Below are 20301 nucleotides of genomic sequence, written 5' to 3' on the forward strand. Positions count from 1 at the left end.
AAAACATCCAGGTGGCTTGCTGCACATAGTCGACCTTTTCAAAGCGGGTTCTTAGCGCTTGTGTATAGATCGCTCCTCGGCTTCTTGCTTTGGCGCCTGCTGCTCTGCCGGTCGCTGTTCTTTTGGAATCTGAAGTATCAAGCATCCAATATGGTGCATGATGCGTGCACAGTGACTCTTAATGTATACTGCTGATGCAACCATCTCATCCAAAAGTGTCTTTTCTAGCTTCCACTCATGGATCCATGCTTGGACTATATTGAGGGGAGTCAGATGGAGGTGTTTGGCTTCCGCTCTGTTGCGATATGCATGGGGCTGATGTGTTGGGTCGGATACCGTGTCGTCGGAGGGGTTGTGGCAACCACACGCCGATATACTTGACGTCGTTGTCCGAGAAGTGGGTTTTGGTCTCCTTATCCACCCCTTCTCTACTTGGCAGATCCAGGTGTCTACGATTTCGGCAACATTCTTGCGATCTGCCAATGTGTGAATCCAGACCCTCCCAGATGAAAGGCTGGGAAGGCCAGGAAATAGAGCGCGCGACCTACGATCTGCATGGGCATAGGTTCAGCGATGTTCATATGCATCTTTCCAAGCACATATTTTGCTCTGCTCTCTTCCCTTGTGGTGTCGTATAGGAGGTGGGCTGCTTTCCGAGCGCGCACACATCACATACATGGTCAGTTTTGATTACGGGCAAGCCGTTCGCCTTGCAGGTTGGGTTGTGCGAGTCACGCCCTTCGTGGCCGAGGTATCGGTGTCACACCTCACCGATCGCATACCTGCTCAACCTACATAGACCGACATGTTTTGCGTTGCGGTGATAGTTCCATGTATTACAGCGAAAGGTAGACTGTAGTGGTGCAATCGTACGGTTATGGTCACTATGCCGTTTCCAATGCCCAAAGTAGCCGTGGCCCTATCCATCTTGAGCTTCAATCAGCCGGCGACCTCCCCGAATCTGACTTCGCTGACAATGTTGAAATCCCACCGCGCGTCTTGGAACTCAAGTGCAGTATTGAGATAGATGCTGACGTCATTGCCCTTGTCGGTCTTGACACAGTGTGACTCATAGTCGCCCTTAGACGCTGCCTTCATTATGTCATCATTGGTGAGCTTCATGAAGGCAGAGTCATTAATTTTATTGGTGACAGCAGTGTTTGAACGACGAGGTGGAGCGAAAATATTCTGTCGAGGGTAGTGTTGTCGTTAATGTTTATGCGCTGATGGGCAACATTGCATGAGATGAATGCAGTGATAATATCTGTCGAAGCGGCGGGCCGATTCTCTTTCGAGAAATGAATCTACGCATATTTCAATAGATATTCTTTTTTGCAGATGGCCTTGCTTGCCACAATTCCAGCAAGGTATCTTTCTCTCACCACCATGCACAGAATGCTTGCTGAATATGACGCTGCTAATTGTCTCGCTGGCTTCGCGACGTTGGCAAAGTTCTTCCCGGAATAGTGTTGCATCGTAGTTCCTTTGCCAACTGATTGCCAAGGTTACTCGAGAACCTGGACAATGTTGTCGTAGCATGAGTCTAGTCTGATGTGGGCGGCGAGGTAGTAAAAAGTCGCTGATATTTTGACTTCTTGTGCTAAGAACTTGTCTTGCGCCGTTGCGATGCGGTCGAGGTACTTATGCATGCTCTCCGCAGAACCCTTGTTAACGATTCAATCGTCCCTTTGAGAATGAAGGGGACAGATCATTTCTAGGGCTGGTACTTGGCTTCCAATGTTCTTCACAGTTCTTTAGCCGCCTTCACCATGCGAATCGAGCCGGTGATCTTGTCGTCAATAACAAGCGCCAGCGTCGCCAATGCCTCATCCTGTCTGTGCTTGTTGTCAGCGGCGCCGTAACTGTTCAGGGGCTTACTAACCGTGCCGGTCAGGGAGTCACACATGCTGGTCATAATCCAAAGCATCTGCGCTTTGAAAGCCCACGCATCGTCGTTGCCTCTGTGTAGCTTTTCGATGTTGACTGTGGCCCCCATTGAGGTCGCATTTGCTGACCTCTTGGTCCTTTGTGTCAAATCTCTTCAGTATTCAAGTCGGCCTTGGGGTTTGGGCTCATAGCCTCTTGTGGAGAGGGCTCAGGTGGATCAAGATAGGAAGAGCAAATATCTTCAATCTCTTTACACTTCCACAACTGGAGGTTGTAGGCAGCTCCTTCTATATCTTTGGAGTGCTAGCTTTCACACATAGCCACTCGAGCTTCGGCCTGCGCTGGAACATTTCAGGACGATCAATTGTGTTGGATGGATAGTGCTGCTAGCGCTGCCCCTGCGTCACAAGGATACAAAACGGGCCTTAAGCGCTGCACCTCTTTGGTCTTTGCAAGTGGGTGAAGTGAAACCAGTCCAAGCTTCATGTGGGCTTTCCAACCGCTCCACAAATTGCTGAATGGACGCATTCCAACAACGATCGGTTCTGACCAAGCAAACGCCATCATTGACGCCGCAAATGTTGTCTTCCCACAGACTCTCCGCCTGCGGTGTGAATGGAGTGTTCAACAAGACTTGCGTGCAGCTTCATTGAAGGTGGCACTAAGGCGACACGAGCGGTATAGGATTGAATCGTCCTTCATGAGCGCAATTGGGATATGAAAGGCTGCGACGGCAACGACCACAACGCATCGAATTTACATATATGGTGTACCTCGGGGAGCAGGTGAGAAGAAGGTCAGGCTAGTGGCGGCGGCCTTTTTTTGCGCTAAAATCGTTTTCAATTGATTTGCTCACTTCACGGCATTTGGAAGAATGAGATGGATGGTCTGCTCAGTTAAATACAAATGAAGTGGTACTCGTGTCTTGGTGCCGACGATCGCTTTGAAGCAGACACGAGCAGTCGCAAGGCGCCCGGTTGCAACCAGTCTGTCATGGCAAATGTGAATCGTCCGAACCACCTTCACTTTGGATGCACCCTGTCACACTGGCCCTAGAAGGCTTAAACCACTCTGCAAGTTGTAACTTCATCAACACATGCGCCGAAATCACATGAAGCCACTTATCGAATTGCTGATGGAGCAGCTCGATAAGGAACGCGCCTTCTATGTCCATATGTGCAACAGCAAGCGCTTGCGACCAATGACTGTGAACGATGGGTCTGCGTGGCACTTGGTCAGGTCTCGAATCCCTCAGTTCACCCTTCAATCGGGTCACGAGGCCGCCACCTCCGCCATTGCAACTGTCTCTCTTCGGTTCTCGCAAGTAGCCAAAGCACCTATTGGCGGAAGGAGTGCCACACGTTGGAGTGTTTCGCATGTAGAAGATGTGGAGACTCGTGAGTGCACATGCACTTGCATCCACTGCTTCTTTTGCCTCCTCTCAAGGTCACAATCACCATCCGACAAAGTATGTTTGATGTTCATGACTTTCAGTCTTCCGTGTATTCAGCAACTGCAACTTGAATTTCAACTTCATGGGGAACCGACCTTGTAGCCAGATTTCTTCTATGAGATGTGGCACTTACATTCGCAGTTGGAGCTGGATGGCTCAACCGTTGATGGAAACATGCTCGCTGGAGTGCTAGGCGAAGTCAAGTTAGCCATCAGTGCTCATCTGTCTCAGCTGCTGCAGGATGAGGCTTTGGCACTTCTGGACGAATATGCGATGCAGCTGATTAGTCAAGAGAGAGGAAATTGTAATTCCATCTAACAAGAAGCGTTCTGCAGCAGTTAAGGATGTTGTCAACAATCGACGATCCAAAGACGGAATTGCAAGATGATTGAAAACGAAAGCGGAGAGGGCGGAGGATGAAACCGACCGCGTGCTCACGGATGAGAAAATCGTCGAAAAGGATGCATACTTTGCAGCTCGAAAGAACATTTCGCTCTAGTAAGCGTAACATCTGAGGAAAAGGCGGGGAATGGCGCTCGAGTTCAGAAAGTCAGAGTTGACGCTCAATGCGTGAGACGCACGGAAAGCGCGCGGATGAGCTAGAAGCGCAAAGCTCTCGCCAAGTAGTGCGGACTGACTTCCTTTCAGATGCGGGCACGACAGAAGATGACACGGAAGACGATGACAACGACGGCTACGACAATAAGGTGGACAAAGTCATGGTGGAAGCTATTTTAGTCAGATACGCTACTCCTCCCGCATTCCAAGTGTGTGCTCACCCATAGTCCGTTTTGATGTTTCTGCTTCTCGCCAGTGCACCAAGAGAAGTCGGGGCGCATGGCAAGAAAGACAATCACTTTGAAGACACATCGCATCCCTTTTCACATATCAACGCGCGCTCGAAGGCCAAAGACGGTCGCTCCTTTGCCTCCTCTTGAGTCAAAGCAAGTAGAGCAAAGTCAAGTATAGTAAGCAACCCAAAGGCAGCACATGTGTAATGGAACGAACTGAAAGTCACATTATCAGTGAATGGCCTAAAATCGCACCGGCTGGCGCACACGACCATGTCTATACGAGACGGCTTGATGCAATTAGTTGGGCGAACGACTTACGCTTGCTGACGCAAGAGCTGCAGGCATCAGAGTCGAACAACTATGCCAGAGTTTGTCAATCCATCAACGAAAAGTCGCTTCCTACGGTCACAGCGGTCTGCACTTTGGGCCGTCGCAAATCATAGCTGGGGAAATGCCATAAACTTCCGGGGACGACTACTTCAGCGAGAAGCACTTATTACCAAGAGACGCAAGATACTGATACTCACAACGTATCTTTGAAAAAGCATATCCTCTACCGCTGAACACAGATTCAAAGTCTTCAAAGGCAGTTGTGTGCGTGACACAATCACGTGACAAAGCTTTTGAGCAATAATTGACGACTATGTCGATCACTTGTTTCGCTGTATGGCTAGAACCAATTCGTCATATCAGGCGCGGAAGTGGTAGTAATGCCCATGAGCATCAATGAAGGGACTCACTGGTCACTCTTTGTGATAGACTTCGTCAGCCAAACGTTCATCTACTGTGATCCTATGCACGGAACTTCCCCTGAGAAGAAAGTTGGGGGCGGTGGAGACGGCGCGAGGATGAAGCTCTTTGAGCGCAAAGCGAGAAAGTACCAATGGTTGATTGGGCAAGATTGACATTGGAACTTACCCATGATTGTCCAAGGCACCTTTATACGGGGAAATGTGGGATGTTTGTCATGGCAATGATGTAGGATTTGTGTTATGGGAAAGCATATTGTGACGAGAAGGGTCAGCTCCTATGGTCCTTCAAGGCGGAGGACAATAAATTGGACGAGGCTCAAATTTTGGCAGCGGATTAAAGACTTTTCTGGATAAACAGTACATGTACGTGCCAATGCGATTCATTTGCGAGGCTTCAGACTTAAAGAAAGGAGAGATTTGTCAGCTGTCGCACTTTCAACGGCAGCAACGAAGAATCTCTGGCCGCCTTGCGCGTCCAGGTTGCAATGACGCGTTGGCCGCGTTGATGGATTGTGAGTGTAACCTGTACATTAAGCCCTAGATGGCATAGTCGTATTCGCACAATCTGTGGGTGATAGATACAATGTACAAGAGGTTCGTTCATATGTTGGATGGATGGTGACGAACGATTTGGAGCGATTTGTGCAAATTTGAGGCATCGTATGTAGAAATTTGGAGCGGAACGGGCTCGAAGTCCTTGCTAATGTACGAAGCAACAGCATACCGTACGAAAATCACCACCATAGATCATTTACATGTGGCGCGCATCGCGCGTCAAACGCGAGAAACACCAAAAAAGTGGTTCACATAGGCGGTCGCTTTGTGTTCGTTCAACTAGAGTATCGGCGGACATTTGGTATCTTGCATCTGGCAACTTACAGGCTTCTATCCCCCCATCGACTTGCTTGGCGGCTGGTGCAGTGAAAGTTCAAGGGTAAAGCCACTGGCCCTGCTCGAACTCTCGGAAGTGCGCTGGAAGATGGCGAATGAGTCAGAGCGCTTCGCCAATGGCGGTGCCGAATCGCAAGTGCGGGTGTGAGTCCACATATTTGTTTGAAGAACCCCCATCGTGTGCAACTGAGCAGCCTGTCCACGATTGGCGTTACCTTTAGGTTGGTGATTGCGTCCCCTTGTGGCAGGCTAAAAGACCTATTTGCAAAGGTTCAAGCTATTCAGAAAAAGTATGGAGCCTTCTCCAGCCTTTTCATTACTGGGAATTTCTTTACTCCCGCTGTGGGAAGTGCAGCGAATGCAACACTGACGGAGGAAGAAGAAGATGTGTTGGCTGGAAAAGTCCAAAGTAAGGATGCTTGTCTTGTAGAACAACGAAAGAAATTTATTTTCTGACGCTTGCCATGTAGCTCCGATCAGAACATATTTCTCCCATCCTCAAGCGCATCTGCCAGCCAAAGTCATTGAGCTGATTCAGACCCGCACTCGTGGCGATGCTCAAGATCCAGAAGCAGATTCGGAAGCCACAGAATTGGCACCAAATCTCTTCTACCTTGGCAAATCTGGCGTCTGCAAGCTATCCAACAACCTGCGAATCGCATTCTGTGGAGGAGCATGGAACTCCTCAATATGGAGAGCGAGCCAAACGGCTGGAGTGGCTGGAGAAGACGATCAATGGAACCCATTTATCACACAGGCCAGCGTGTCACGTCTTTTGCAACACCCTGCTTTTGCCACCTCACAAGAACAGGTGACTCCAGTCTCAGAGGCCAAGCTGCAAGAGCCTCAAACACTTGCTCAAGCTCGTAAGGCTGCAGCAACTGCATTGGAGCAGGCGGCCAAGGCTGCAGAGGCCCAGGCAGCTGAGAAAGTACGCCCACAGGTTGATCTGCTCCTCCTCAACTACTGGCCTACCTCGATCACTCTGTTTTCCCGCGTCGAGCTGCCGCATCCTAGTGCTAGAGCTTGGGGCTGTCCTCCGTTCGCGGATTTAGCTCGACGGGGCAAGCCCCGGTACATCTTCTCCCTCGGCCCGAGCATGTACGGCACCGGCGAGGACAAGGAGGCCCATATAGTAGGTCTAGACCCACCGGCTGGTACGCCTACAGGCAAGGAGGATCATCAACATAGTATCAGGTCTAATGGAGCGTTTTGGGAAAGAGAGCCGTATGCGACAAGCTCAACTTGCACAACACGCTTCATCTCGCTCGCGAATTTCGCAAATCCGCAGAAGAAAAAATGGTTCATGGCGCTCAGCATCACGCCGGCTGTGGCGAAACAAGCGCACGTGCCTTCTTCTGCTAATCTGACGGAGAATCCGTACGCTGAAGTCAAGCCCCGCGGACCGCGGCGGCCCATCAAGCGCCCCACTGGCGATGATGCCGGTGATGTGTCATCTGGGCCAAATTTTCGCTGGCAGCAGAGCAATCATGCCGGACAAAGCAAGCGTGCTCGACGCGAATTCGATCCAAATGAGAAACCGCCCGATGGCTATTCCTGCCACATCTGCGGTTCCTCTGACCATTTCATTCGCGAATGTCCCGACAAGGCTCAGAAGCAAGACGTGCCGCCCGAGGGGTATGTCTGCAAAGCTTGTGGATCGAGCCAGCATTACATTCGCTTGTGCTCAGAAAGGGACAGCTCGGCCTCCTCGCGCTCGCGCGAGGCTGTGAAGTCTATCGCGCCAAAAGATTGCTGGTTCTGCTTGAGCAATCCACAGTGCGCCAAGCATCTCATCGTCGACATTGGCGAGGACTGTTATGTTGCGCTGCCAAAGGGGCAAGTGCCTTCGTCCGCAGATCCTCAGTCTCCAGTACCAGGCGGTGGACACGTCCTGATCGTACCAATCGCGCACGTCCCATCGTTGCTCTGCGGCTCGCCCTCGGAGGCGCAAGTTCTGAACGACGAAGTCGATCGATACCGAGCGGCAGTGCGGCAGACCTACCAAGCGTATGGAGCGATGGCATTTGCATGGGAGGTGTGCAAGCTCACTCACACAAGAGCGGGCCATATGCAAGTCCAGATGGCTCCAGTCCCGATTGCACTCGGCGAGGGCATGTCGGCCGCGTTCAAGGCGGCAGCCGAGAAGGAAGGATACGAATTCTTGAACGGGGAAGATGCGAAGAAGCTGGTAGCTTTCGGTGCTGGTGCACGACCAGAATACGTGCGCGTTGACATTGACGGGCAGACATACGCAATGAGCTTGCAAAGCCGCAAATTCAATATGCAATTTCCAAGGTAAGCTCTCCGGATTGCGCTCTTCCCTGTACGCACAAGGCTGAAATAAGGCTCACTCATTCAGGAGCTTCTTGACGTCCTATCTCAACGTTCCGGAACGCGCTGACTGGAGGGCATGTGCCAAGTCGGACGAGATAGAGAAGGCAGAAACAGATGAGGTGAGTGAAAGGCTCGCCACATTTGTCCCCTTTTGGGTCCTGACTGCCTGACTGGTACTTTTCGCAGTTCAAAGAGGCGTTTGCAGAATTCTCTACCAATTTTGGAGGTTGATCAAGCAGCATTAAAGGACAGCAGGTTTCACGCCTGAACGCTTTTGTAATTCATGAAATCTCGTCGTCGAATCCCACAGACATATGCCAAGCATTCAAACTCTCGCCGGTAGGATCGCTATGTCCGTCGTTGGGCCACGCTTCATCCTTTGCGGGTACCGCATACACCAATCGAAAGGCGTCTTTCCCTGTTCGACCTGATATGTCAGCAAAACGATCTGTACATCTCTGCCACAATTTTGCTAACCGTTCAAATAGAAGCGAAAGAGGCGCTTCTCGCGCATGAAACGCAAGCTTTCATACAACGACAAGGCAGCTTGATTGTCGACCTCGGTCTCTAGGACAATCTGTGCAAGTTCATTCGGAATGCAGATCAGCACGTGCACTCCACGTCAGAATGGAGCAGGCAATCACCTCTTGGGCTCCCATCTGTGTCATGCGCTCTACGCTCCGTTGAGCGAGCTGTTTTGCTATTCCACAGCCCCTCCACGCAGTATGCACGCTGAGCATGGCAATGTACCCGCGCATGAGACGCTCGCCTTTGCTATGTCGATCCACTTTGGAGACGATGACACCCACGGGTGCAAAGGTTTCTGAGGAGCTAGCAGGGTCCTTTGCCTTCGACTCCTCGGATTCGCGCCGTCTTCTTCGACGTGCGTAGGCCTGATGGGTTCGCAAATTCAACTTCAAGCCCAGCGCACGGCAACAAGAATCTCTTGATGATACGTACCAGCATGCAGAGCTGAGGCCTGAAAGCGGGGGAAAATGAGCTCGTCAATAGTTGTACGCAATCCAACTTGATGGCTTGGCTCTCACCATTGTTGCAGAAAGTACCGATAGGTGTAGATGATGTAAGGCTCGCTGAAAGGCGCTATACTTGTCAGAAGTGGACGTTGTTCCTGACTTCCGTGCGAGACACACCTGAGCTCCTTCTCGATCAATCTGACAATCTCTGGCAGCTGTGCTTCTCCTTGGTACTGAGTGTACTCTATCTCGAGCTCTTCTTCGACATTAGGATCGGGCACAGGCAGAAGTCCTGGATATCCTCCGTGTTGAAATGATGCGCTCGACATGTTGCATCCGCCGGCACTTGTCCCAGCTGTCGGGCATAGGATGGTCTCTTGAACTTGAGTACACTGGAATACGTGTCGAATGGTAGTTGTCGCCAAACAGCACCACCACACTTCTTGACCGCATATGTACTTTGTATCCAAGTATTGCAAGCCCGCTTCTCAGATAAACACATTACACTTCGCAAGCGCAGCCGTACTTCAAAGCGTCGTCTTAGAATTGAACGAAATACACCATATGATGGCATCTCCTGAAGCATGTCTCATCCTCGTCGCACATATGTTCACAAGCAGCGCCAACGCGTCGCGTCAGGATGAGCGTTGGAGCCAAATCCGCCCTCCACTGCGCATCAACAACACTTTTGTTGTTGCGTGACATGCGGGTGGGGCACACGTTGGTTCTCTGGCAAATGCACTCGCCACAGGGCAAAGTCATACAGAGATCAACACCAAAAATCCATTTCTGACACGCGTTGCCCCAGTATGGTCTTCGCATGAAACATGACGCGACCGTGACCTGTCAGGACCTATCCCGTTTATATTCAGCGGCGGCAACACCTCCTGCCAGTCAGCGCCCCCACCGCTGCAGCTGCAAGAGCGCGCTACGATGGACGAATTCCCACTGTCGCAAGGGCAAGCGGCTGGCTTCTTGCCGCCCACTTCGCGCGTGCCGTCCGTGCTCGAGGATCTGCCTCTGCTCCGGTCGCACACATACCGCTCCGAAATTCCAGAGAACTGTCTTCCAGTCGGCCAGTCGGCGTTCGAGCAGGTTCTCAAGGGCGCTCCGTGTGCTCTCGGTGTGGACGAAGCTGGGAGAGGCCCGGTCCTCGGTGAGTTTTTATCGTTGTTGCAGGCATTGCTCATGTCACTAAAATGATTGCAACTGACGCGTGTTGACCGCATAGGACCTCTTGTCTACGGCGTAGCCATCTGTCCTGTTGATCAGCAACCTTCGTTGAAGGAGATTGGATTTGCAGGTGAGTCAAGACGGCCTTCGATAAAACCCATGCGACCTCTCAAATTCTCCATGCGGAGTTTTTGCAGACTCCAAGGCATTGACTGCTCAAAAACGCGACGCCTTGCTGGAGGCGTTGAAGGGAAATACGAACCTTGCATGGGCTACAATCTCGATATCTCCGCAGGACATTTCGAGAGGAATGACGCGGAGACGACCCATCAATCTGAATGCTCAGAGCACGCAGGCGACTGTTGACTTGATTGCTGGTTTCTTGGAGGCTGGGGTCGACGTAACAGAGGTGTGTGTTTTGCCATCCGCAATTTCAATGTGGCACTGAATCGCTTGCTTTCGCTTGCAGATATATGTCGACACGGTCGGTGATCCTGACAAGTATAAACGGGTGCTATCGTCCATGTTCCCAAGGCATAAACACATTCAATGGACGGTCTGCTCTAAGGCCGACGTCCTCTTTCCGATTGTGGGCGCTGCCAGTATCGCTGCCAAGGTGACACGCGACCGCTGGATTGAAGGATGGAAGTACGGAGAGGCGGGTGTGGGGATGTCTGCTCTCGCGGAGCTCAACTCTGGCCTCGAACTGGATGACGAGGGGCCAACGAGTGTCGAGAGCCCGAAAAAGCGCTCCAGGGCCGGCTCGAGGTCGCCGCGCAAGAAGCCGAGGACATCAGCAGCGGCTCAGCAGGTCTCTTTCACATCTCCTCGGTTTTGGGCGAAGGGGAGCGGCTATCCTGGCGACCCAGAAACCAAAGAGTATCTGCTCAGGACGATCGATGCCGTCTTCGGTTGGCCAGGCATTGTGCGCTTTTCATGGCAGACGGCAAAAGACTTGATGAGCGAAAAGGTCAAAGTAGGAACTGCGGCAGTAAAGACGAGGGCATCGTCCAAGTCGCAGAAAGCGCGCGGCGCGGAGCAGGTCAGCCAAACCAGCCCGGCGGTAGAGACGTTGGCCGGCCCCTACGGCACCAGGCAACCAACGCTCACAAGGTGCCATGACATTCGTTGGACCGATGAACCAGCTCAGATCACCAACTTCTTTCAGAAAGCGGCGGCGTCGGCCAAGGGCTCCTCCAATGCAGTTCCTATCGATATCGGATCGGTGCTCAAGAAAGCTCGCTGCGGGATCGCAAAAGATCTTGGCGTCATCTCGCTCGGGCCAGGTGCATTTTGAGCATGATGTATTGCAGTGCTATACAATGTTTCGTTAATGATGCGATAATGCAATGATGCAATAATGAAATCAAAGATTAAGATCGCCACAGTCCAAAGTACGGTGTACGTTTGGAAGCTAATACATGGTTGGCCGAGAGGCTTCTACCGATGGTCGCTGTGCCGTGATAGGTCGTAGATTTGGGATTAAGAGCGCTACCCTTCTCCTTTTCAGGTTGCGGGCTGCCGCGGATGAACGAGTTCACCCCTTCGGCTATGACCTCGGTGGCCAAGCTGACGGGACGGAAAGCGGCGGCTGTCACGCCTGGAGGCAATACCTGTTGCGATGGCAAAGCAAGTGCAATTCGGGAGCGAGCGTCCGCCAGGGCTGCTTCATGTGGAGTTGGCAACACCGGCCCGCCGTGTGCGTGCTCGTGCCAATCTTCCGGATCATAATTAGCGCGAGCCGTGCGAAGTTGCTCCAGGATCTGCTCGGAGCAAGAGAACATCAACGTGGGTTCTCCAAGAGCGTCGGTCTTTGAAACTCACCTTTTCATGCTTTTCAATTTCGCTGTCGAGGACGCCCTTTCCAATAGATGCCCAGTCTTCTACCCGTTCGCGATGCAAGCGATCTATCTCGCTGCTGGTGACATTCAGTACGGTCTCGCATTTGGCAGCGACCGCCTCCGAGTATCGGCTGCTAGGCTTTGAGGGCGGTGGCGACGATATGTCCTCAGCCAGAGGGTCCGCTTCGCCTGTCGCTTCTCTATACCTGGCGAGTGTGGCCTTGTGCGTGTCCAGAAGATTCTGCAAAGGAAACTCGAGTCAACTCGCGGAAACATCCTTAAATCGATTTCAAGACCCACCAATGCGTGCGCATGCATTCGTGAGACATCTTTTAAACGCTCGTGCTGTCGCAACATGTCCAGGCGTGCATGCTCCTCATGAATATCGGCGATCTCTTGCAGACACTCGGCAGTTCCTTGTAGTGCCTTCGTGAGGCCGATGCATTCGATGCAGCCGTCACGCCAGCACCAGGCTCCCTGCTCATTGTTCACACCCGAGTCACTGCGTCGGCCGACATTGCCCATGGGCGGGCCATGCTGGAAGCTGGTCTGCAAAGCTCCTGCATCAGCGGCGAGATGACCTTTGATGAGGCGGAGCAACGCGAATGAGAGCTCTCGGTGCGCTTGAGAGGTGGAGACTGCATCATCACGGAAGGCGCGCCAGGCGGGCATGACGCCAAGGGATCCGTTCAGATTGGCAGGCACTCTGAACATGCCATTGATGGCTTTTTCATTGGCGGCTTCGAAGCGGTCCACAGCATCGCTCTCAAGCGCGGCCTCTGCTGCATCAATGTTGAACTCCGGATGCCAGGTCTGCGCAAAGAGCGTAGCTGGGTTGTAAGAGCGCGTTTCTGTGAGGTAGCCTTGTGCTTGCCTTTTCCATTCAATCTCGTCGCTCTCTGAGAGAAAGAGCATCAGCGCATCATCGTAGCGCAGGATCGGATGACGAGCGATGCGGCTGAGCCAGAGCTGCAGGTCGACCCTACGAGTCTCGATGAAGGAAGCGGAAAAGCGACCAGAGTATTGCTTTTCCGGCAGTGCAGGCAGCGCCAGCGCTGGATACCTTCGGCCGAGCACAGTAGCGAGCCAGACGAATTGGTTGAAGCGACGCACGACGGTGAGGATGGCTCCGACTGCGTCAGGCATCTCCGCCGGGTCGTACGGCAGCTCGCCCTCTGCATCCGTCTGTGTCCCTTCTTTATTGTACTCGTCCTCTTCCGCTGCCTCGGGTGGGAAAGTCGAGGTAACGTGAAAGACGGTGTACTCTTGTATGCCGCTCATCTTGAAGCGCTTTTGCGGACTGTGCACACTGACAACGAATGGCCGGGACTTTTCCTTCCAGCGAGGTCCGTGCGAGCCGCTGACGACAAAGTGCTGACTCTGTTCTGCGTTCGAGCTGCTGCGCTGCATCGCAGAGAGCGTTGTTCGGTCTTGGTTGACGGAAGTGGGCGAGAGGAGATAGTCTTCGACGCCACTGGTGACAAAGTTGCTAAATCGGTTGAGGCTTTTGCCGCCGAAGAGCCAGCTTGGCTTTCCTTCTTTTACCTCGCCCTCGTCTTCCAGGCTATGAAGATCTTGCGCAGTCGCCAAAGGTGAAGGGGTCACTTCTTGTGATGCAGACATGCTGCGGAATGCACTTAGAGCGCCGATCGCGTTGCTGTGGCGCTTGCCGCTCGCGTCAGAGGCGTTGCCATTGGCGGTAGATGTTTTTGCGTCGGCGGACGAAAGAATCGCCTGCGAAGCGACACGCATGTCCACGACCGGCTTGGTCGGATTTCCCGCGCTCACGCCCTGAGTCTCGCAGGAGCCCTGGCGCGACAGAGGGTGGGGCGTCGTCGCCGCGAAGTTCGTGAGTGTCTGCTGTGCGTCAACGCGCGGTCCTTCTGGTTGCTCCTGTAATGCAGCTGCTGCTCCCGCTGGCTCAACGTCATGGACTGGAGGAGGGATCATGGTAAAGTCTTGAATGTAGCAGTACCATCCATTTGGCACCAAGCCGTGCAGGTCGAAGCGTTGTTCCAGCGGCGCATCAGGCTTGGTGCTAGCCCTGACAACAGCAAGGGACCAGCCGCCGGCAAGCGCTTCACTTAGAATTTCGAACGACTGCCCAGCGCGGAGCGAGAGCTCATTGAATGCTGCTTCGCCGACAATGTCGAACAGAGCACGGGCCGGTCGGCCCGGTGGGAGCGAAACGGTCGGAACAGCAGGAGCAAAATCCTCCTCAGCTACTTTCAAAGGTGCGGGCTCTTCCGCGCGAGCCGAAGAAACAGTGGCAGTCGCTTCTGTGGTAGCACTTTTTGGAGGCAGAGCGTCGCTCAAAGCTCCATTGATGTCCTGCATGTCAAAGCCCTGGCCGTTGCGCAGAATCATGTTACCCTTGGTGAGATCGTGGGCATTTGGCGCCTGGCTGACGATGGATGTGCGCGCTGAATGATTCAGCGAGCTCTCGTATGGCGATGGGGCGACCGACCCTAAATCGACCGCTGCGGCTGGGTCGACAGCACTCGCACGGTCCGTGTTCTGAGAGGCAGTCGACGCGCTATTGGGCGTGGGTGTCCCCAGTGAGCTGAGCTGCTGAGCCACTACGGTGCCAAAGGACAGATTCCGGATTGCGGCAGATGGCTCGTCTCGTAGGTGTGTCTGTTCGGAGCCTTTCGGAAGCACATCATCTGCCGCGACTTCAGTGAGGATAGGCGTTTCCACCATGTTTTTCCCGCTCGAAATGGCTTTGGCTAGCACGTTCGCAGCATGACTTGCGGTAGGATTGATTCCTTTGACAGTAAGCATGCTAGCCGAGCTGACGAAGCGATCATGGCCTCGGGCGTTGCTGTTGCCACCGCTACTAGCTGCAACCAAGGCGCCTTCATCATCCGATTCGGCTCCTCCTGCTCCATTCCACGCGGCACGTTCCAGATCATCGGGTGACTGTTGCTGGCCATTATTGTACCTCTCTTCGGGTAGGTGTACTCGCGTTGATGTGATCCACGCGTCAACGGAGCTCTGGGTTGCAGTTGGAAAAGGCGGTGGGTCGAACAGACTTTGCAGTATGTGTGCTGAGGTCGAGCCATTCGCCTGCTTTGCCTTTCTGGGCTTTTGCGTTCGATTTGCTTCCTCGCTGTCCTCTTCATCGGCAATGAGCATGCTTCTAGCGGTTGAAAAGCGGGCAGTGCTCATGCCGTCGTCGAGCCTGCTGTGGGAGCCGAGTGTGGACTCTGGGACATCCACATGGTATCGCCCATTGCTGTTGCTACTCGCGTCAGCGGCCAGCACCTGCTCTTCGGCTGCTCGCTTTGCGACTTGCTGCATTCGACACTCGTCCCACACAGCTCTTCCGTCATGCTGCCCCTGCCGCTGCCCTACCCCGCTGCTCGAGTATGAAGATTGGCCATCGTTTGTGATTTGTGCACTGACGTACTCTCTGAAAGCTTCGCTATTGAGCGTCCCTGTGAATGCGGACGACAGATGGGACGGCTTCGGCGGCTTGATGGGTCCTGCCCGTGATAGAGTCGACGCGCTGCTGCTGGTTCCGTCCAGACCGGGGCTGGCGCTTGGACCTGTACTGCGCGGGGTGGACACGGTGTACGTCATGGAGACAACAGTGATGATGCGCGCAACTTTCTTCGATCGACGGGCTCACCCCGACGCTTGTGTGTTTCATACACGCAGCAGAACTGAACAGAGGGTATCGCTCCCACCTGCCAATCGGCATGGACCTTGTAGCCAACAAAGAGGTCTCCGAGTACAAGGACAAAGTACATGGACATCACCAAACATGCTTTCAGGCGCGTGTCGTGGAGCTCCACATTGGCGACTTCCTCACTAGGGGGTTTGACCGATCATCCGCCACGCTGGAGGTTGCACCGAATTAACAGTATGTAGTCATCTTCGAGATATTCATTGTTCGATGTCTTCCTCTGATGATGAGAGGGAAGAAGGGAATCTACCAGTCGCGTCACGCAGGCCCCAGGAATGCATCAAATAGCAAGAGCCACTGTAGCACATGCACATCACGTCCTGGGATCAGGGGCGATGCGCAATCCTCTGGGGACATAATTCATCGCCCGCCCCGGCTACGACGATCTATTGGCCAGGCGGTCAGCCTTCGCTTTGATGCTCTGGACCAAGTCCCGGTTGCACGGCGTGGCGATGCCCATCTGCTCCCCCCAGCGAGCAATCGTCCCGTTGAGAAAATCAATTTCGGTGCTGCCGCGGGCGCTGTGAATATCTTGCACCATGCTGCTCCAGTTGAGTGCCGTCAGCTCAATCACGTCACGCACGTGCTGCAGCAGCGCGCTGTAGGACAGTTGTTGTAGCGGTTCCTGCCCCTGCTGTCCCTGTTGCTGCATTCGGGCTTGCAGGACATTGGCACACTCGCGCACGATAACAGGCACCTTGTCTCTTATGTGCCCACGCTCCAGCAACTCGCCATTCTTGCATTCCTCCAACGCCGTTAAAGGATTCAGAACACAGTTTGCCACGAGCTTGCGGAGTGAGCGCATGGCAAAGTCCCTGCTGCCTTCTAGGTAGATTGCCAATGACGAGCACATGTAGGGCAGGGAGAGCATGCAGATAGCACTTTGTACGGTTTTGTACGGGTCATCCGCACTGGTAGTAGAAGCGGCGGAGTGTAGGCAGGGAGGGTATTCCATGGTAGTGAGGAGATGTTGCTCAACCTGCGAGCTGATTCTGTCGTCCTGCACACGGGAGAGGCCAAAGTGCATGGTGCCCTTGGCGGCATGTACAACTTTCAGGTGCTCCTTGCGCCACGTGCCGTGCGTGTTGCTGCCAAGGATGATATACGGCTTCGCCGCCGGATCAGACGCGAAGAAGCGCTTCACAATAGCTTCATCTTGACCAACGCCATTTTGCAGTAGGACCAGGGTGCCTGGGGTCGGGCGAGCACACAGTCTCGGTACCAGAGGCTCCATGGCTGAGAGGGTGATGTCTGCTTTCAAAGCGATAACGAGGATGTCGATGGGAGAGTCGCTGCGGGCGATCTCAAAGCCATCTTGGTGGTCAACTGCACCATCGCGCTCGACCTTGATCGACAGAGGTTCACTGCGGTCGCACCGTGCTTTCCGTTGCTTTTCGCTAAGGTGTAAGCAGATATGCGCAGGTGCTGCTGCAGGTAGGGAGGGGCTGCTGTTTAGAGCGCGCTTGAGATGAAACGCAAACAACGAGCCGACGGAGCCGACGCCAAGGATGTGGATGTTCATCCTTCACCTCACGTACAGTCGACCTCATGTCCTCGACCTTTGCATTGACTTGGTCGCAACTCGCATCCCATAGAGGGAAGGGACGAGGATAGGGGAGAAACGAGGATTGAGAGGTGGAGAAAGGGCGATTCAATTTGAGCGTTTTTGTGCGATGGATAGAGAAGTTTCGTGGCTCTCCGCGATTGCCGTCCTCGGAGAAAGCATAATCACTCCCTCGCGCTCATTGTCAGCTCACATAACTACATACAGTAGAGGCGGCACTTCATATTGGCAAAGAAACTGCTATCCACTCGTCTCTCACTGGCACCACCCAATATGACGAGTTCGTTGCCGAAATATTCGCTCAATCCGCACCTCTTACATGACACGATTGAGCCGCCGGTGGCTTTGGCGAGAGCATGGGCTTCGTCCTTTCCCTTGCCAGCCTCGCCGTGTCCAACGGTAGCGCTGATCAACCTTGCACAGGGCGTGCCCGGCACCGACCCTCCCCCTACTTTTACCGACAAGCTCAAGTCTGCGAAAATTCAGCATGACTACGGCGATGTGTTCGGGTCCCCCAAGTTGCGCCAAGCATTCGCACGGGATCTGAACACCGTGTATCGCGGAGATTTGACAGCCTCACAGCGGGCAGAGCGCGGTGCCGTCAAGATGGAAGACGTCTGCATCACTTCAGGCGCCAATATGGCATTTGCAGCTGTAGTGCAGGCGCTCGCAGCCAAGGGCGACACAATCGTGCTTCCAACGCCTTGGGTGCGTGTGGGCTTTCTTCATCATTAGATCACTCGATACTGACGATCTCACGCGTCGTTGGATCTGCAGTATTTCAAGTGAGCGACTCCCATTCCCGAAGTCTGTGGCCACTCTGACGACCGATGGCGCACCACAGCCACTACATGACGCTCACTTCGCTCGGCATAGAAGCGCAACCACTCCACACGGCTGCACCAGGCTTTGTTGTCACACCCGCGATGTTCCGAACAGCGATAGACGCCTGCAAGGCGAGGAATGGCTCGGCACCGAAAGCTTTGGTGCTCGTGACACCGAACAATCCGACTGGCACGATTTATTCACCGTCCCGGCTCACCGAGCTGGCGCAGCTATGCAGGCAGCACAGAATTGCGCTGATACTCGACGAGACGTACCGCGACTTTTTGCTTGACGAGGCAAGGTCAGCGAGGTCACGTCCGCATCAGCTCTTTGGAAATGAGCCAGCGGCAGATCCGAGAACCCCGTGGGACTGGAGAGACAGTGAGAGTGGTAGATAATAATGCGCTCAAACGGTACCCGGCTGACGCCATGTACAGCGCTCATTCACATTTCCTCCTTCTCGAAGTCGTATGCTATACCCGGTCACCGTCTCGGTGCGATCGCTTGCCATCCAGCACTGCTTGCGAGGGTCGGAGGCACGCTAGCCGCTCCATCCGAGACAGATGCACAGCAGCAAAGGCAGCCGAAAGGCAAGTACGGCCCTATCGCCAAGGCGCTCGATAATCTGCAAATCTGCCCACCGTTACTGAGCACGCAAGTGGCAGTGGCCTGGTCTGTCGAGGACAGCGGGCAGCAGCAGTGGCGCGTGGAGACGGCCGCCGAACTCTACACGCGACGGACGCTGTTCAAGGAGGCGGTCGAAGGGCTCTCTGTGCAGAGCGGAGGCGCTTGGCAGATCGAGAGCATGGGCGCTTACTATGCGTTTGTGAAGCATCCTTGGACAGGCAAGCTTGACAGTGAGAGTGTCGCGCGGGCGCTGGCCGGGCTCGTCGGCGTCATCACGCTTCCTGGCTCGTTCTTCATGCCTCCATCTACTGGCGGGGGATCTACGGGGGGTGCGGAGGAGCGGCTCCGCTTTTCGATCGCCAATGTCAGCGCAGACAGGCTCCGCAACTTGCCGGAACGTCTGCATCTTTTAGACGCTCTGTGGCACGATAGAGGCATAGGCTTTGGTATTGAAATGAAATAGACATGGACCACAGAATCAGGAGACGCCATTGCGCTTGATAGGTTCTATAAATTGTTTATGCCCTCCCAGCTCACCAAAAAAGGGGGGAAAGGAGGTAGTCGTGCGGCCAACCGAACGCATCGGTGTGCTTAACGCCTTCCCCACGAGCTTTGTGTTCGCTGCGGCACCTGGTGGGTGACGCAGAGCAGTGTGGCGGACACGCGCTGAAGGGTGTACACCTGGAATGCAGCTGAAACCACCCGCCTGAAAATGACGGGAGCAAAAAAATGTAACGAGGACAAAAAAGAAACTGTGACGACTGTGGGATTCGAACCCACGAACCCGAAGGACTGCGAATGGGCATAACCGAGTGGTTAACACCTGAACACAGCACGTTTGACCGCTTCGCTAAATCGCCGCGATTCATGTTAGGGCAATAGTGTATGCAATTATATACCCTCAAATTACCAATTGGGGAACATTATTTTGATTTCGCTCCGGTAGACCCAATCGCTGCAACTAGTGAACACCGGTCATCAGGTGACTAGCTGGGGGATTTGGGAGTGCGCTGGCATATGTAGCCTGTGGGCGCGCTATCCCTGTACCATCATTGCATTTGGAGGCCATGTTTCCAGCAGTGCATTATTCCAATTACTGACTTAGGCTAGTCGCTGATTCCTTGCGAGCCCATTCGGAGATCGCAACTGATGCTGAGAAATGGAATGTACTGCTGGGAAAACGATAGTGAAAGAGACGGTGCAACGCCCCTTGCAATCTAAAACACCCGCGAATCTGCCAGGAAGGCATCCGACTTCACTTGCTTCTATATGTCAAGATGCCACAGCTGCTTCCCTGGCTTTTCTTGATTTGAAGTAGGGCGGCAACGGGCCCCTTATCGCTCGGGGACGAACTGGCTGGAGGCAGCTGGCAGAGGTGTCAGAACTCGGAAGCTTTTTGAAAGTATGACGCTCGCTGGCACATCGACAGATTGAAAACACATAGAGAGCAAAGTCCCACGTTTTAAGTGAAGGCCAGGCCAGGTTGTTCCCG

The 20301-nt window shown here is 53.7% G+C and overlaps 9 protein-coding genes and 1 non-coding gene across 10 annotated transcripts; 4 read left to right on the forward strand and 6 right to left on the reverse strand.

Moving 5' to 3' along the window:
- Positions 1-939: 939 nt before the first annotated feature.
- On the reverse strand, positions 940-1475 carry K437DRAFT_263658 (uncharacterized protein; the record flags this gene model as incomplete). Its single annotated transcript, XM_013386720.1, has 2 exons — positions 940-1188; positions 1383-1475. The coding sequence occupies 2 exons, from the start codon at positions 1473-1475 to the stop codon at positions 940-942; spliced, it is 342 nt and encodes a 113-aa protein (XP_013242174.1).
- K437DRAFT_257687 (uncharacterized protein) lies at positions 1411-2064 on the reverse strand. Its single transcript, XM_013386721.1, has one exon. The coding sequence runs from the start codon at positions 1994-1996 to the stop codon at positions 1745-1747; it is 252 nt and encodes an 83-aa protein (XP_013242175.1). The 5' UTR covers positions 1997-2064; the 3' UTR covers positions 1411-1744.
- Positions 2065-4690: 2626 nt separating this feature from the next.
- Positions 4691-5115, forward strand: K437DRAFT_257689 (uncharacterized protein). The gene is made up of 2 exons (XM_013386722.1): positions 4691-4804; positions 4875-5115. The coding sequence occupies exons 1-2, from the start codon at positions 4778-4780 to the stop codon at positions 5037-5039; spliced, it is 192 nt and encodes a 63-aa protein (XP_013242176.1). The 5' UTR covers positions 4691-4777; the 3' UTR covers positions 5040-5115.
- A 750-nt stretch (positions 5116-5865) lies between these two features.
- On the forward strand, positions 5866-8345 carry K437DRAFT_269262 (uncharacterized protein; the record flags this gene model as incomplete). Its single annotated transcript, XM_013386723.1, has 5 exons — positions 5866-5921; positions 6026-6186; positions 6248-8075; positions 8140-8233; positions 8301-8345. 5 exons carry the CDS (start codon positions 5866-5868, stop codon positions 8343-8345), a joined length of 2184 nt encoding a protein of 727 aa, XP_013242177.1.
- Position 8346: 1 nt separating this feature from the next.
- Positions 8347-9626, reverse strand: K437DRAFT_257691 (acyl-CoA N-acyltransferase). The gene is made up of 6 exons (XM_013386724.1): positions 9266-9626; positions 9161-9205; positions 9075-9093; positions 8759-9007; positions 8592-8691; positions 8347-8532 (listed from the first exon to the last, which is right to left on the reverse strand). The coding sequence occupies exons 1-6, from the start codon at positions 9415-9417 to the stop codon at positions 8396-8398; spliced, it is 702 nt and encodes a 233-aa protein (XP_013242178.1). The 5' UTR covers positions 9418-9626; the 3' UTR covers positions 8347-8395.
- A 180-nt stretch (positions 9627-9806) lies between these two features.
- K437DRAFT_257692 (ribonuclease H-like protein) lies at positions 9807-11600 on the forward strand. Its single transcript, XM_013386725.1, has 4 exons — positions 9807-10244; positions 10320-10391; positions 10459-10670; positions 10731-11600. The coding sequence occupies exons 1-4, from the start codon at positions 10022-10024 to the stop codon at positions 11556-11558; spliced, it is 1335 nt and encodes a 444-aa protein (XP_013242179.1). The 5' UTR covers positions 9807-10021; the 3' UTR covers positions 11559-11600.
- Positions 11568-15828, reverse strand: K437DRAFT_248761 (uncharacterized protein). The gene is made up of 3 exons (XM_013386726.1): positions 12403-15828; positions 12086-12343; positions 11568-12024 (listed from the first exon to the last, which is right to left on the reverse strand). Exons 1-3 carry the CDS (start codon positions 15685-15687, stop codon positions 11635-11637), a joined length of 3933 nt encoding a protein of 1310 aa, XP_013242180.1. The 5' UTR covers positions 15688-15828; the 3' UTR covers positions 11568-11634.
- Positions 15820-17410, reverse strand: K437DRAFT_257694 (uncharacterized protein). The gene has a single exon (XM_013386727.1). The coding sequence runs from the start codon at positions 17313-17315 to the stop codon at positions 16170-16172; it is 1146 nt and encodes a 381-aa protein (XP_013242181.1). The 5' UTR covers positions 17316-17410; the 3' UTR covers positions 15820-16169.
- A 165-nt stretch (positions 17411-17575) lies between these two features.
- On the forward strand, positions 17576-19272 carry K437DRAFT_237505 (PLP-dependent transferase; the record flags this gene model as incomplete). Its single annotated transcript, XM_013386728.2, has 4 exons — positions 17576-18065; positions 18135-18142; positions 18202-18563; positions 18620-19272. Exons 1-4 carry the CDS (start codon positions 17631-17633, stop codon positions 19270-19272), a joined length of 1458 nt encoding a protein of 485 aa, XP_013242182.1. The 5' UTR covers positions 17576-17630.
- Positions 19273-19564: 292 nt separating this feature from the next.
- Positions 19565-19669, reverse strand: K437DRAFT_t42. Its single transcript has one exon. It is a non-coding gene; the product is annotated as a tRNA-Leu (tRNA).
- Positions 19670-20301: the final 632 nt, after the last annotated feature.

Source organism: Tilletiaria anomala, assembly GCF_000711695.1.
Source record: "Tilletiaria anomala UBC 951 chromosome Unknown K437scaffold_66, whole genome shotgun sequence".
Lineage (NCBI taxonomy): Eukaryota > Fungi > Basidiomycota > Exobasidiomycetes > Georgefischeriales > Tilletiariaceae > Tilletiaria > Tilletiaria anomala.